At 42.0% G+C, this 15,780-nt stretch overlaps 3 protein-coding genes across 3 annotated transcripts in view; 1 reads left to right on the forward strand and 2 right to left on the reverse strand.

The window, feature by feature from the left end:
• Positions 1-545: 545 nt before the first annotated feature.
• Positions 546-7,831, reverse strand: LOC116311538 (heme-binding protein 1-like). The gene is made up of 4 exons (XM_031728674.2): positions 7,422-7,831; positions 4,457-4,595; positions 2,742-2,922; positions 546-2,655 (listed from the first exon to the last, which is right to left on the reverse strand). The coding sequence occupies exons 1-4, from the start codon at positions 7,497-7,499 to the stop codon at positions 2,481-2,483; spliced, it is 573 nt and encodes a 190-aa protein (XP_031584534.2). The 5' UTR covers positions 7,500-7,831; the 3' UTR covers positions 546-2,480.
• A 1,509-nt stretch (positions 7,832-9,340) lies between these two features.
• Positions 9,341-11,084, reverse strand: fmc1 (formation of mitochondrial complex V assembly factor 1 homolog). The gene is made up of 2 exons (XM_031728673.2): positions 10,891-11,084; positions 9,341-9,917 (listed from the first exon to the last, which is right to left on the reverse strand). Exons 1-2 carry the CDS (start codon positions 11,065-11,067, stop codon positions 9,714-9,716), a joined length of 381 nt encoding a protein of 126 aa, XP_031584533.2. The 5' UTR covers positions 11,068-11,084; the 3' UTR covers positions 9,341-9,713.
• Positions 11,073-15,780, forward strand: part of LOC116311568 (glutamate receptor ionotropic, NMDA 2B) — a 141,840-nt gene continuing 137,132 nt past the window's right edge. The window contains exons 1-2 of the mRNA XM_039611393.1: positions 11,073-11,201; positions 11,574-11,725. The gene's annotated coding sequence lies outside the window, so the exon portion shown is untranslated. The remainder of the gene's footprint in view (positions 11,202-11,573; positions 11,726-15,780) is intronic.

Genomic DNA, 15,780 nt, shown 5'->3' on the forward strand with positions numbered 1-15,780 from the left:
ACAAATCAAAAAACATCTGGAAAAATGTTCTTCAGACAAATGAGACCAAAGTGGAGCTGTTTGTCCAAATACACAAGAAAATGTTTGGTAAAAAACCAAACGCAGCACATTAGCAAAAACACCTCATACCAACCGTCAAATGTGGTGGAGGTGTCATGGTTTGGGCTTGTTTTACGGCCACAGACCTGGGCACCTTAGAGTCACTGAGTCAACCACAAACTCCTCTGTAAAGTATTCTAGAGTCAAATGTGACTCCGTCTGTCCGACAGCTAAGACCGGGTCATTCTTCAGGGCGATGATCCCAAGCACATCAGCAAATCTACGACAGAACAGCTGAAAAAGAAAAGCAGTGGCCAAGTCAAAGCTAGCCTTTATTGAAATTCTGTGTTGGGTCCTCAGTTGTGCATAAAGAAATGCCCACCAAGCAACATAGTGATGTGAGACTGATGAAGTCAAACAGCGTTGCTGGTCTTCCTAGGAAGTTGTTCACATACCCTTTGACTCTTACAAATAATGGAATGATGGACAATAAGAATAATCCACACTCTAATTAAATAATATATTTATTATATTATTAAACACTGTCAAATCTGAACAATGTGGTCAGTCTTATCACAGAGAATCACACTGTACACATAACACAGTTTAAATATCTTAATAAGTAATGATTGCATTATCATGCACTGCAATAAAACACAACATATTTACTGCACACAAACTTTCAGGACCAATACATAATCACAGAGTTTAGAGCGACACCAGTGGCTATGTATCTAGGTTTCACTCACAGAGACGCACCCACTGATTATAAACACTAATTCTACTGTATGGCTCAACTCCTGTTTTTTCCAGTTCCTTACTCAGGAAAAGGACGTGTGGTTTTTACTACCGTGTACGTTAAATAATGCTATACATTTCTTTGTAGTCATCACTAAGTTGTAAACTAGCATGAACGTGTGGAGCGTGTGTATTCATGGAGATGGGAGCGCTACTGAGACTTTATATACCTTCAAGGACAAACACGGAAATCCAAAAGGAAATGACGAGACTGATTTGTTTGGATTTAGATTCGATCATCCTCTGAGTCTTATGCCTATAAAAAATCCCACTTTCCAATTTATTTAACAGTAATTTCTTTTAGATCTACACTCACTGCTACGCCCGACTACCAGCTTGGACTTCCTTTTGCATTCAACTGATTAAAAAAGGTGCTGGAAACGTTCCCTTTGAGGTTTTGGTCCATAATGACACGACAGCATCACACAGCTGCTGCAGATTTGTTGGCCTGACATCCATGATGTGAATCTTTTGCTCTACTGCATCCCAAAGACTGTTGGATTGACATCTGATGATGGTGGAGGCCAATGTGGATGCACAATTTGTACTAAGGTTGCTCCCATGTGATTGGCTGATTAGATATTTGCACCAGCAATCGGTTGAACAGATACATCTATAAAAGTGGACAGTGAGTGTACCCTCCCCATCTTGGAGAAAAAGTTTTGGGGAAAGAAAAACACTTCAGTTTTATGTTTTCTGTCTATTTTCAATGTGCTTAATGATTTTTAATGCAATATCTGTGTAGAGACACAGAGGCCCATTTTCAGCAGCCATCACTTTAAAAGATAAATTCATCATTTGATTAGAGAATCGATGAAGATCAGTAAAGTTGGTTTTAATTCATCTATTTAAAAAAAAAAAAATCACTTAATGAAACTGTCCAGCTGAGGACTTTGGAGGCATCTGTTTGTCAGACTGCAGGCACCGCGGGCCTCTTTCTCAGCTGTTTACCAGAGCCTTCCACTTCTCTTTCTGCTCCAGTTAAAACCACATTGCTCTGTTCTGTTAAGGAAGTAGCAAACACCTTTTTATGAAATCTTTGGTTTTGTTGGTTTCCTGCTTAAAGAGCCTTAAAAAAAAAAAAGAGCACTCAAATGCTGTTGATTCTTGAATCAGCACTTGCAATTCAGCTGTGAAACGAAATGAGTTTTTCCTGATTATCACTTAATGATTTAACACAAACTTGTATCAAGGAACAAAATGTGCTAATGGATGGTTGCTGAACACTGACCACCATAGGTCTAGATAGATGTTCCACTGAAAGTCATAAATAATGCACGATTTCATTAATCATTAATTGTCATATAGAACATTTTTGTTTGCTTGCGTGATATCTTAGATGAATCCAAATCAACCCCAAACATCTGAGCAGCAGTGTGGATGCTGTTTGAACTCATGGAATTTATTTTATATTAAATTGCTGAATATTCTAAGCAGAACTCCAAATAGTTGCTCTGAAGTGTTCGGTCACTTTAGGCCAGTTTCACGACTTTAAATTGGAGAAAATGTCATGAAATGAGAAAAAAATGCTACTCCACCGAATCCCAAGTTGTCCCTTTGTGTAAACACCCAAACTCAGTTTTAGGGTTACATGACTGTAAGTGAGGAAAATGAATAAAGAATTTAGCACGAGATGTGACCGTCTATGGCTCCTCCTGTAGGAACCACACCTCATTTCTGCGTCCGTAAGGCCTGAGCGGGTCATAGCTGCAGCAGAAGTACTGCTTACGCTGAAAGGGGGCCGTCTCGCCCAGGGTACGTGTCAAACGCAGGGCCTCTGCTCTGTACTCGCTCTCCCCTGCGAAGCCTCCAAACTGCCTGCAAATTGAAAAAGATTTCAAAGCACTTTCTGTAAACACACATCAAATATTAATAGTAATAGAACCACTTTAAATGACACATACAGAGCGTAGACGGTCATGCCGGGCCTCTCTTCAATCCTGATGGCACTGTCGGTGGGAGTCGGGGGTTCTTGCTGGTAGCTGGTGGGAATGCGGATGGCCACCACCAAGCGGCGAGAGAAAACCCCATCGTTTCGCGGGTACACAGTCACTATGATGGGAGCTGCTGTACCCATGGCCTCACCTTATGATTTAAAGTGTGAGACAGAAAGGGAATTTCAAAAACAGGAGGAAGATGGAAGAGACAGCAGAGAAGCTCTCTCCCTGAAGCGGCATTACCCAAATCTAAAGGTCAGGAACTGCGCACTTTTTTGTGGACTATGTAACAAAATTATGCAAACGCAAACACTGATAACAATAATGGAGACGCTGCAAAGCAGCACATGTAAATCACACCTCCAACAGTGAAATAAATGCCTATTTCACACTGCACTTCTATTTATCTTTTATTTGACTGCTTAACTACAGCAGGGAACCAGAGAACATCTGTATCTGTATCTGTGAGTCACCTAAAGTCAACCCATTTAAATTCTATGTAAAAATATTCTGTTTATTTAAGATAAGTTTGGCCCTAAAGTTTGAGCCATGTGTTGATTCCATTATGCTCATTTGTATTGTTTTAGGGTGCTTCAAAGTGCCCACTTTTTTTCTTTTGCTGAATGCATTCAAAGAATCCTGAATTGAAATCAACTGCAGAATTTAACAACAGCAATGATGGTGGTAGAAGTTTAACTTCCTGTAAAAAGACTTACTTTGAGGCAAAGCTGGCAAACTTTAGATTTTACTTGTAATTCTATGCATGGATTTTTCTTTAAATATCTCAGTGATCATTAAAATTAAAGTTACTGTTGATAATGTTTGAAAGTAACTGCCAAAACAACTGCTCAGAGATGCTACTAAGGTGGTCAAATACCTTAGTATTTTAGGATTAGGCTTAAAACTTTCCTTTTTGATAAAGGTTATAGCTGGAGGTGGATCGAGTGGTCCTGAACCATGAGATATTTTACTATATGCTAAGGCTGCTGGAGAACTTCCCATGATGCACTGAGATGTTCTTTTCACTTCTAATGCCTTTACCATTACTGCATGTCATTAACTTCTTGTCTTTGTCTCTTCAAGCTCTCCTTTTAACGCTTCTCTTTCCTCTCACCCCCAGCTGCTTCCCTTCCCACACTCTGGTTCTGTTGGTGTTCTCTTCCTGTTAAAACAGGGTTTTTCCTTCCCACTGTTTCCAAACGCTTGTGTCTAAATTCTGTTGTTTTCTCTTTAACATTGTAAGGTTTTTACCTTGCAATGTTAGGCCCCTTGAGGGGGGCTGAATTATACTATATAAATAAAATTTTGTTGGCTCAAACTTGCTTCTGGAGATGCACAGATCTTAAAACAGCAATATGAGAAATAACAGTGTTATTTGTTATATTTTTAGACTGAAAAAAGCAGGTTAAAATACTTTTTATTCTTTCATAAATGCCAAGATTAACCACCAACTCAACAAAAAATCATCATGGTCTGTCACTTATGAAAACTATGACTTGGCAGCAGTTATTAGTCCAGTCAGTTTCTGCTTCGTGCCTGTTATTTATTGGCACTAAATATTTTTTGGAAGGTGACAGCAAAGCTGAAAGAAAGTATCTGAAGGTGGGCTCAAACTTAATTTGGTATTCTCAGCAAACATGGCACGTGATCCACCTGAAGGATTTATTCTCCACCTGGTTTACCTTGTTCATTGCTTCCGCCAATATACATGAGCAGCTTCCTCATTAGCTCTCCCGTCACTTGGTCGAAGGTTCGCCCCTCAGAGGAAACAGCAGCAAACTTGGCAGCATCATACCGTCGCACCTCAAAGCTGACTCCATCCTGGGGAAGAAAAAGGAAATCGGAGGAAGGCTTAAGGCATCGGCAGGCCAGTCACTGCTGCACGAATGCAGACCTCCTGTTCTGTACACACACACCCACACGCAAACACCACTGTTCTCATCCTGGGGATGGGAGCAGCAGAGGTCAAGCCCAGATATGATTCACCTCTGACACACTGATGCTGACAATCTGCTTCTAAGGACAGAAGCCCTGAACTAGCGAGATTTACACACAGAGAGTTCAGTGTGTGTGTGTGTGTGAGACCAAAGTGGGCACGTACAGATGAAACATATTTATACTGATTTGATTTAATTTCTGCTTCTGCTCTGCAGGGCTCCGTCGGCTTACATAGAATAATGGGGAAGAGACGCATGGTCTTACATAACAGAGCACATGCGAGAAGAAAACACACACACTCTGCGCGCTCTCTTTCACAGCGTTAATATGATGCAACAGTTTTACATTAAATATGATTAAGTGGGGTTAATGTGGAGCACAGTCACTCAGCCATGCGGCGGAGCAGGAATTTGGATGGGTTTTGATGGAGTGATGCAGGTTTCAAAAGCAGCTTCTCACTCACTGACACGGTCACGCTGTGCACATGCTTCTGCGTTTGTAAGATTAGGTCCGCGCACTGAAATTTAACTGCATTATATCGTTGTCATCCACTATCTTTTGAATGATTTGCAGTGACTTAAACCTGCTGGCCTCTGTGAAATATGTCGTTTATTTTGCAGATAAGGTGTTTATCTCAACGTGATAACAGCGACAAAGAAAAGCAACAATGGAAACAGGCTTGGGGCACAGTTTCCACTGCACCGTCTCAATCCTATGTGGGCTTCTTGAGCATGTTTTCTCTACCCTGGAGGGACATTCAAATCTAAAAATATCATGCAAATACCTTCATCTTACAAATTGAATTAGTGATTTTTGGTCTACTATCAAATCCCCAGATGCTAAAAAACATTTCCTTTTGCTATACCAACACCTTTTCATCCTCATAATCTTATTTGAAACCGACAAGAGGACCTGAAATCCTCTGTAGTGGCCTTATGAGGACCCTATAGGCATATTTATTCCTCAACACATGCAAGATAACACTGCATTACTGTGAAGCTTTAACTTGTGACGAGTACCCGGGCTCCTGCATAGTAATTACAGGGGTTTTTGCCCTGTATAGCTTGTCAGTGGGACCACCATTAATGTTGCATATGGGTAACACACAAAGAAAGCAGAGCCTGACTTCAGTTAAGTAGTGCAATTAATTTGTCTGTCATGCATCTCTTCTTGTGTGCATGTGTGTGTTTACCGGCTGTCTGATGCCAGCTTATACAGTGATAATTATTCAGCGCCTGAACCGAGCACATTGAAGGTATTATCAGCACTGACTGCTAAAGTGCCTCGTCAGTTCATCTTATTTTGAAACAATACTCTATGTTCTGCTGTGTGTGTGTGTGTGTGCTCGTCTGTATTCTGTGTCAGATTTAATTAAGCGTGTTGGGTGTCAGAGTCACACAGGTGCTCCACAGATCATGTGACAAGCTCTGATTTCAGCACCTGCTTTTTAAACATCAATCAAGTCCAGAGATTTGATGAGCCTCCAGATTGTTTTAGTGTAGCGATACACTGAACATTGGACAGTTAATACAAACGATGAGTCACTAGCAACAATCCTGTATTTCTGACAGGTCTCCATTAAAATAAGGTTGTAATTCAAGATTAAATGTTAGTGGAAGTGCTTCCAGTCTTTAAAAAACTGTTATGTGTGCACATACTGCTGGCTTCAACTGTCTGGTTTTGAGTTTCTGATTCTGACAACAGATGTAAAGTATGCTGTCAGAACAGATCTGACTCTGCTTGTGTCCGTTTGGGTCATTTAATTCCCTGCCTGTCTGGTCAGTTGGGCTGGAAATCCTGTTTGTCCGCCTGCCTTTGTCTTTCTCCCAAAAGTTAGCTGCTATTTAGGAGATAAACACACAAAGATACTTTTAAAACATACGTGTCAAGACCAATAGTAGATGACTGCGTGCACATTTATAGCGGTGGGCACACAGAGCCTGAGAGAATAACCTTGAAACAGCCGCGAGGCTTTAGTTATTAACACATCAGTGAGTTTGCTGTTATTTTTCCACGGTGTGGTTACAGTAAACATAAGAAAAACAAACACATTATGCATGGTGGAGCTGAGTCTTTGTTACTCTCCTCAGCAGTGATGGCTGATGTATCAGAGCACCTACAATCCGTATCAGAGTTCATACAGGTCTGATCAGCATCCTCTTCCACCCCAGCGACAGTTACTGTGTCTTGTGGTTTTACACACACACACACACACACACACACACGCATCCAGAGTGCCATAATGGAAAGAAACAGTGACCCACACCGAACACGAACACTCAGCCTTTCCGATTTTAGTCCCCTGTGAATGTTCTTGTTTTAAGATTATGCGTCACCATCTTCAATTATTTCTGCCTTGTTGGTTGGAGGAGAACCTGGGGCTGGTTTACACTTTACCCCCCACGCTGTGGATCAGCATGCATCCTCATAGGTCACTGTCAGGCTGTTTGGCCCGCAGCAGCAGGCTAATCGCCGTGGTAATTTTAAACGAAAGTCTAATAACTCGACCTGCACAGAATTAGGTAAAAGGTGAAATATTCGTGGAACCAGAGGGGGGAAGTTCGCACTTTTACAATCTGACAGAATCGCTGTGCGTAATCGTAACTGCACACGCGCGTAAAGCCAAGGATAAAGACGAAGAAGAAGGAAATCGCAGGAGCAAAGCATGTGAGAACGAGAAAGCTTTGTCTGAGCACACACACTGCTTACCTTCGTCTCGCTGCTGAGCAGCTTATATTCCGTCTCCTCGGTGTTTCCGAAGAGTGAATTCTTAAACATGCCAAACATGTCGCTTCGGCCAAGTCACCTCTCCTCTCTCCGATCCTTTAGTTCTGTTTCTCCTCCCTCTCGCCTTTCTGTTTGTTGCAAACAGCTTGCTCTCTAGTATGGGAGTTTTTTTTTAACGTGGTCCCTCAACTCCTGGAAAAATCTTGAACTGCAAGAGGTAACTCACAGCAATATCGAGATGCTCCTCTCCTCCAGCGAAGAGCGCGCACTACGCTCCAGTGAGCACAGACTCACAAATGATTCTTTCTTTCTTTATTTTTTCGGAGGCAGAAGTTGGAGATGCTTCCTCCTTTTCCAAATCAAGGAATGATAAGAAAAAAATCATCCTCCGCTCTGAGTAGTTGACTGTCCCCGCCCTCTTCTCTCTCTCTCACAGGTTTTCCTCTTACTAGCTTGACGCTCACTTGTATCACCGCCACTTTTCATTTACCATCGTTAAGTACATTTAATTGGAGAATCAAGTTATCAATATGTCACCAATTTTCTACCACTTATTACTCCAAGAACTACCAGGTTGCCCCCGCATACATACGTTAATGCATTTAATTGCATAACCGTGAGATGCTGCATTATTAATAACGTCACCTCCTCAAAATCTCACCACGGAAAAGCAGAATGACCTGCAGTGCCAGGGTCTCCCTCATTCTGTCTGTTCCAGGACGCCTGAAACTGTGGGGTGCTTTCTGTGCAGTATAATTTTTGACACAAGCCTTTGGTTTGTCAGTACGCATTGGACCTCGATTGCTGGGCTGTGCGCGTGGGTTAGTTCGGGGCAGCACATGAGTGCACGTCTCACTCCGTGTGTCAACTGAGAGTTTGAGCTTTGCTTTAGGGTTTGTCTATTTAAATTCAGACTGAAGGCAATGTTAGTCACGACTGGAGAGTAAGGGGAAGCAGGAAGGATGGGATTTATGAAAAAGTGTAATGGATAAAACTAGCCAGAAAAACGACGTATAGGGAACTGTTAACAGAGGGGCAAAGATCCGACGTCACCCCGTTTGTGGACCTAAATTAATGGGAGAGTCCATGGGATGTCTTGTGTAGGTCTACTTCAGTCATTATCTTCTTGCTGACAGTTTCAAAGAGCTCTTAATTTAACTTGAAGGGCAACCTGCTTATTTTCAGCTCCACGTTTTTATTCTGGGACTCCAAAGAGTAGCTTAGTATGATGCACAGTTTATATAATTATCTTATACTAGGCCTTGTTGAAGGCCCTCAGTAAGTCCTCTGTCTGAAACATATATATTATAGATATTACTGACTTTAATATTGGAACATTGAGTACCTCGCAGGGCCAAATTTTAGTTCAGTTCTTGTGTAATTTGGCAGATGACAGCTTTGTCATTCAGTAAGCCTGGAGAACTATTCCCGAGAACCACTTAAAAATGACAAGAAAACTGCAGGAGTGTTCAGGCTGTGTTGAAGAATAAAGGTCATACCAGATATTTTTGTTGTATATACTGTATTTCTGTGTTTGCACTTGCTTCAATAAATTACTACTCCCATTTCATGCACTGATATGCTGCCATGTGACAGCCTGATTAGATATTTGCATTAACATCCAGTTCAACAACTGTACCTAATGAAGTGTCCATGAGTGCCCATATGAGAGAAAATAAGGAAAGGCGTAATAGGGGGACTTTCATTGGCTATAAGGCAGTGATTAGGAGTTTTGATTAGGAGTTTTGCTAATAAGTCTTAGCAAAGTCTGTCCACTGCGTGCCATATTTAACAGTGTGTGCTAAATATCCCAGCTTCTGATGACGTGTATTTACCGGCTCCTTAAGTACATGAAATCAAAATAAAGGACTTATTTAACTGACAGTTTAAATAACACAACGTGTTTGATGACGTTTTATAATGTATAAACATCCTTCCAGAAAAGGTGTCAAAATGATTCGGTTTTAATAGAAATAAGTCAAAAGTAAAAATGTACTTACATTTATTTTTAATCATTGCATTTAAACACACACAGAGCTGTGGATAAGTAGTGGGGGGGATATATTAACCAGAGATTTTAACCGCAGCTTATATTTTCACAGTACAGTGATTTTTCCGCCTTTTGAACACTGGTAAAATCATCTCTCAGACAGTTCACATAACATAACTCCCAACCTGTCAAAGAGTTTGATTTACATGAGGTCGACTGTCCAGATGTGTCAAACGCACACACACACAACTCTTAAGATTTTAAAGACTGTTAGTCCAGTGTCCTCACTTCTCCCAGCCTTTGCCTCCTGGCTGGGTGGGCAACCTGAGCCCCACGAGACTAGCCACCTCTTCTGGGCTGCGCTCTCCCTTGCCATGGTAAAGATTGTGCAGGACCAGGTGGTTTCTGGTGGAAGCTAGCAAACACAGGTATGTGTGTGAGGCATGGTGCGCTTCCTGCTTGGCACGGCAGTACCTTTCTCCAGTCACCTGTGAAAGGTTGAATATAAAAGAAACAAATGGATGATAAACAATAACATAGTAAGAGTCGGGGACAGAAACTGTTCGTCTAGTGTTGTTTACAAAAAAAGTCACCATAAAGAAAATACAGATGAAAAAAGTAGAAGGTACCCTGGAATCAGCATAGAAAATAGCCGCTTTATGATAAACAGGTATGCTTTCATCTGTGTGTGTGTCCCACCCCCTTTCAGGATTTCTAACAGCTGCATGGACAACATGCATTTAGTTTAGTCCCCACAGACTAGCAGCTATACATTATAATGCCTTGGGATGCCTTTAAAGGACGATAAATGCAAAAGGACAAACAAGAGTTCCTCCCAGCTGTTTTGATTCAGTGACTGCAGATTCAACCCCCATGTTAAGCCACACTCTCCCAACCATTAATAACACAGTGTATGCCTGTACGGCTAAATAGAGATACAGAATCGCTTAGATGGAGACAACGTCGTCTGGACTGACTGCTTTAATGAAGCGAGTAGTTTCAGCAGCTTTGGTTCCAATTAACTTAAATGCAAAATTATATGACTATCAGTACATATATATTTGGTTTAAAAACCCCCCCACAAATATATTTAACTTACAGTTTTCCACGGAGTGAAAAACACTAACAATTTGAATCAACGACGATTTTGATGATTTTAAAGCGTCACCTTAGGCTAATTAGCTGCTAGCTAACGTTTGCGTGCCCTTCTGCTTCAGTCACCTTGCTTACAGCTTTTAAGCACGTGTCAAGTAGACAACAACCACTTTTCAGTGTCATGTTAGGCAACAGGTCTGTTAGCACTGCTGTAAACGGCTTAAATATGTCCGCTTAACGCCAATAAAACGAAACGTTTTCATTCAATAGTTATCGGGCTAGCCAACGATTGCCGTGCGAGCCCAGTGCAGCAGTAGTTAGCAACTGAGCTAACATTAGGTTTTGCGCGCTTACTGGTATGCTTACCTTATTCTTGCGAAACTGGTCCATAACATAGTTGTAAGCTAGTGACTTTTTGTAACTCGGTCCCTGAATTGCACGCAGTTCTTTCAGGATTCCGCGACACACTCGCAGCGGCGATGACAGCGCTGCCATCTTTGACCTGTGTTGTGAGTGTAGCGGCGCACGCCTGGAGCCAGGCATGCTAAATCACACACCGCACAGTCGATCTGTTACATATCGACCACAAGGCGGCGATAAAGTTACACCGGTCCTCCTAAGTTGACTGCGTGATCGTTTCCTCCTTGCCACTGGTTTTTACCCTGCAACAGCTAAAGGTAACTTGGACTGAATTTAAAACACGCACGTTGGTAATGTCGCCTTGTTATGAGAAAATACATATGCAGGTATGCAGAGACGAGCTTATGTCCGGCACTGCTCGGTGTTTTCTTTATGAACTTTGCAGGATAAATAGAACTTTAACTCTTTATTGTCACACTGTGTACAATAGTATAACGAAATTGTCCCACATCGGTGCTTAAAGAAAAAGCAAGCATTAATCATAATAAATAACAGAAATGAGATATACAGAATGTGCACAGATAAAAATAAATATGAGACCAGGTCAGGTATCTGCATTGGTTAGGGCTATTGCTCTGTTGTATATAGTGAAAACATAGAGTTGACTGTGTTTTACTGTATTTCCACAGATACCTGAAACTCTGTAAACGGTCATCACAGATCTGATCTTAACATGTCCATCAAAGTCTGGCCTATGGACAGAAAAACTGCAGTAACTGCTTGTCCTCTGCCACATTTTGAACCTCTTTCACATGCATTCCACCTCCAGCTTCATTGCAAGGTAATTATTCACCTGTAATTTGGTAATATGGACCAGAAGGCTTTTGATGTTTTTGTCCGCCATCGGTTTATAACGGTGCTTCATCACGCAGGAACCCTTTCAGAGAAAAGCAAATTTGATCTGTAAGACTGAGCACTGAACTGTTCTGTAAGTGGATTACAGTAATGCCATGCCGTTGGGAGGCACGCTGCAAAACCGAGGCAGAGAAAGTGTCCTCACAGGTTCTGACATCAAAGGTTTGGATGACCTGAAGTCAGGTCACGGGTCCCCGTGCTGCATGTTCCCATGGCGCTCCCAGTGCTTCCAGTTTACTTGCTCGTGTATTGATGATTGACTCTAGGGGGAGCCAGTCTCTTATCAGTTTCACACACCGGTTTGGTTCCTCGACATTTGTTGGAAGGCACCCCCTCTCCTCCTCCTCCTCCTCCTCCACCTCCTCATGTCTCTCTCCCTCTCTCTCTCTCACTCTCACACTCTTTCAATGAATACTAATGCAGTGAGTGGGCCCACCTCCCATCCTCCCATCTTTTTCGCAGGAATGGGCGGGAGAGGGGAGACAGAGCAATTCCAGCTCAGTATTCTTCCTCATGAGGTAGGCAGTGCTTGACTAGCAGCAACCCCAATGCCTTTTTTTCCTCCCACTGAGCAATATTGGTGATACTGTGCGTTGCCACTGCAACAATGTCTAACCTGTGTGAGTGGCGTGTGATTTCTGACCAGAGTTGAGAGAGAGGACGTCTGTGCCTGCTGCTTTTTTTCTTTTTCTATTACCCCCTCCTTTTTTTTGTCATCTGGATGGGAAGTCTTTTTTGGGAGGAGAGAAAGAAGAAAGCAGAAGGCAGCCGGGGAAGGGGAACAACTGGCAACAGCCAATCCCCCCTTCCACACTCAGACTGGAGACAACGGAGGCCACTGGAGTATTTGCTTTTATCTTTCGTTTTTTGTTCTTTTTTTTCCTCATCGCGCTGCTGGGAGGTGCTTTACCTTTCCATTTGCTCGCTCTCTCGGTCCTCTGTCTTCTTATCTATTTCGCCATTTACCTGGTTAACAATTTCTTCTGTTTATGAGCGAGACAAGGAGGGAGAGAGAGGCAGAGGGACAGAGAAAAAGAGGACGGGGATTTTTTTTTTTTGGCCCCTTTTATCCTCTTTTTTTCCCCCCTCCTCCCCTTCATTCATTCTTTCCTGCTTTCCTCTCCATTCTTATCACTTCCAGCCTTTTCTATCCCTGTGCAGCCCACGCTCTCTCCTTCCTCCACCTCCCCCCTTTTTCCTCCTCCCCCCAACCCCACCACTCCAGTCACTGTCCACCCGTAACTTTGGCTACTTTTTGACTCCACCTGTTCTTTTTTTAATTTTTTTATTTCTTCGCTTTAAAAAGCTCCAGTAGAGTCATTTTAATTGGCTTGCTTGTATTTTCTATTTATGCCTTTTTCACTTTTGTACCTTTTTCCTATTTTCCCCCCTTCTCTTTTTTCCTCCCACCATCCTATGCATCTTTTTTGGCCGATTCTTAATTCTAACCATAGGTAGGTCTACTTAGTGTTTAGTGTCTGTCTCAAAGTCTTTTGTTCCTTTTTTCTTTCCGTGTGTGCAAGGTGTTTTGTGTATGGGTGCACACCTGACATGCACACACATGCACGCACGTACACACACACGCTCACTGGCCTCCGATCTAGCTTGGGTACGGCTCCCCTCCCATCCAGCTCTCAGCTGATTCTTGCCTCATGCCATGTCCTCTCTACGTCACCCCTCCCCCCCCCCACTTCCATCTGTGTTTTCAGACTTGGTTTTTTTGTGTGCGAGTGTGTTCTTCTCAATCAGGACCACAGTGACTCATCAAGCAAGCACCTTCTCCGGTCGTCATCATGGAGACGCGTCTTGATCGTCTTGTCATTTTCATGTTGTTGCACAAAAAGTCTGTTCTTCCATTAAAACATCTAAAACGCCCCCCCCCCTCCCCTTTTTAATCCGCACACACGTACACGACGTCCTTCCTCACACCCTCACGTGATTATTCATTTATTTATTTTTTTAGCAGTCGTGCACATTGACAGACACCCAAACTCCACATCTGTTCGTTAGAGGAAATGCCTGCTGGCAAACCAAGTTTTTGCTGGCTTCATGTGTATCAGGTGAAGGTCAAACTGAGCAAAAGGTCCGATTCAAGAGCGGCAGACGCACTGTTTGTGTCAAAGTACAATTCAAAGTCCATTCTGTCGGGGTGTCATCTGTGCTTATACGGTGCTCTGCCTCCCTTTTTTTTGCTGCCCTCTTTTCCTCTCTCTCCTCCCTCTCTCTCGCTCTCTCTGTCTCATATCTTTCTGAACTGACTCTCATTTCTGCAGACAGACACACACAAGCACTCAAAGAGAATGGACTAAAAAAACAAAAAGCCTGGCTTTATCATCCAGAGGATTTTTTTTCCCTTTTTTTCCTCCGCCATAATTTTCACTTTTTTCCACTCACCTGGCTTCATTCACCTCTCCGTACATCCTTTTTTCCCCCTCTCCATCACCCCCACCCTCTCTGACTCCATCCACTTATTTATTCGTACGTTGTTCTGTTGTTGCTGTTTTTTCATTTGCCGTGTAAAGAAAAATAATATGTATATACATATATGTATTCATGTCCTGCCACTCACACCTCATTGACTTGCTTGCATCAGACTTGCTAGTTATTTTGCATTGGGACTGTTTTGACTGTTCACATTTACTGAAATACAAAAGGCAGATTTTCCAGAAGTGATTTACAAAGAAAATAGAGGCTTTATTGTACTACGCTGGCTTAAAAGTGACGGAATAATTTGTGTGTGTGTGTGCCTGTGTGTGCTGTGCAAGCTACAGAGAGAGAGGTACAGAAATAGACAGATGCATAGCAAAGTAAAGAAAGTCACATAACTCATTTCTTTGTCCATCTTCTTCTTCTTTTTGTTTTGTATTTCCATTTTTTGTGCTGAAGGAGATTTAATGGCGCTCCTCTTCATTACACGAAGATGATGGGAAGTAGGACTTTCGAGCAACCACGATAAAGGCGTTCTGGATATAGATGTTTTCCTGTGGAATTACCCTTTAAATCCTGGATTAGATTCCAAATGACAAAAACAAAATAATTAAGAATTATCCAAAAAAAACAAACAATACAAAAAAAAAAAAAAAACTGCTCTAAATTCTGGACTTTTTTGACCTTTTTTTCTCTCTTTTTTAAATGGACTGAAGCTGATTTCAATATTTCTTTTTCAACTATTGAATCCTAATGGGATTTCACTATCGCGGATTAAAGACTCAAGCGACGTCTTTGTCAATTAGCTGATGTAATAGCTGTGATTCTCACAATTTCTCCATCCTTCCAAATCACATTTAACATTTCTCAGTGTTAAGGGTTAAATAGGTGAGTACGGACCCTTGAATCCACCCATGCTCTTGCCTTTGCATGTCTTGGATGATTATGAATGGATGTAGATATTCATATGTATTTTCTGTGAGTGACCCACTGTTTTGCGTGTGTGTGTGTGAGGCTGATGGTGTGCAGACACGTCCCGGATGTGTATGTACAGTAATAAGGGTGAGGTAGAATTTAAAAGGATACAGGCGGATTACCAGAGCTCAGTTATTTTCCTCACACTTCACCACCATTTATCCTTTGTAGTATTTTCCCCTTTTCCAGTAAAAGTCTGTTTTTTAAAAATAATTTTCTTATGTAAAATATAAATCCCCTTGATGCATAGTGTGGGATGATGTAAAAACAACAAAAAGAAAAACTTTACATGCTGAAATAACGTCCCATCTTTCACCCTGGGTTTTGCACCTCCACTCTTCTTTCTGCTCAAATCTGTTCAGTGCTGCTCCACGCTCTTCTTTAAAACAGCGTGCGTTAGTGTGAGAGGAATATATACGTAGATCAATAAAGTAATCTACCTGAAGAGATGGACTGCGCTGTGCTTTTCTCGGCGAAATTATGTTTTTAATCTTCTGTTACTCCGATAAAATGCTTCGTGGTGGGAGAATGACACTAAATCTTATCTTGCGGTTGACAGTGGCCGGAATAAAATTTGAC

The sequence above is a fragment of the Oreochromis aureus genome, linkage group 4 (genome assembly GCF_013358895.1).
Source record: "Oreochromis aureus strain Israel breed Guangdong linkage group 4, ZZ_aureus, whole genome shotgun sequence".
Lineage (NCBI taxonomy): Eukaryota > Metazoa > Chordata > Actinopteri > Cichliformes > Cichlidae > Oreochromis > Oreochromis aureus.

What these genes read in the sequence shown, in the direction of transcription:
- LOC116311538 (XM_031728674.2), bottom strand. Translation starts at nt 7,499, where the DNA reads ATGTTTGGCATGTTTAAGAATTCACTCTTCGGAAACACCGAGGAGACG. An exon ending in TGCTCAGCAGCGAGACGAAG is followed by an intron (nt 4,596 to 7,421) that starts GTAAGCAGTGTG and finishes TTTCTTCCCCAG; the next exon opens with GATGGAGTCAGCTTTGAGGT. An exon ending in TGGCGGAAGCAATGAACAAG is followed by an intron (nt 2,923 to 4,456) that starts GTAAACCAGGTG and finishes TTAAATCATAAG; the next exon opens with GTGAGGCCATGGGTACAGCA.
- fmc1 (XM_031728673.2), bottom strand. Translation starts at nt 11,067, where the DNA reads ATGCCTGGCTCCAGGCGTGCGCCGCTACACTCACAACACAGGTCAAAG. An exon ending in ACCAGTTTCGCAAGAATAAG is followed by an intron (nt 9,918 to 10,890) that starts GTAAGCATACCA and finishes AACCTTTCACAG; the next exon opens with GTGACTGGAGAAAGGTACTG.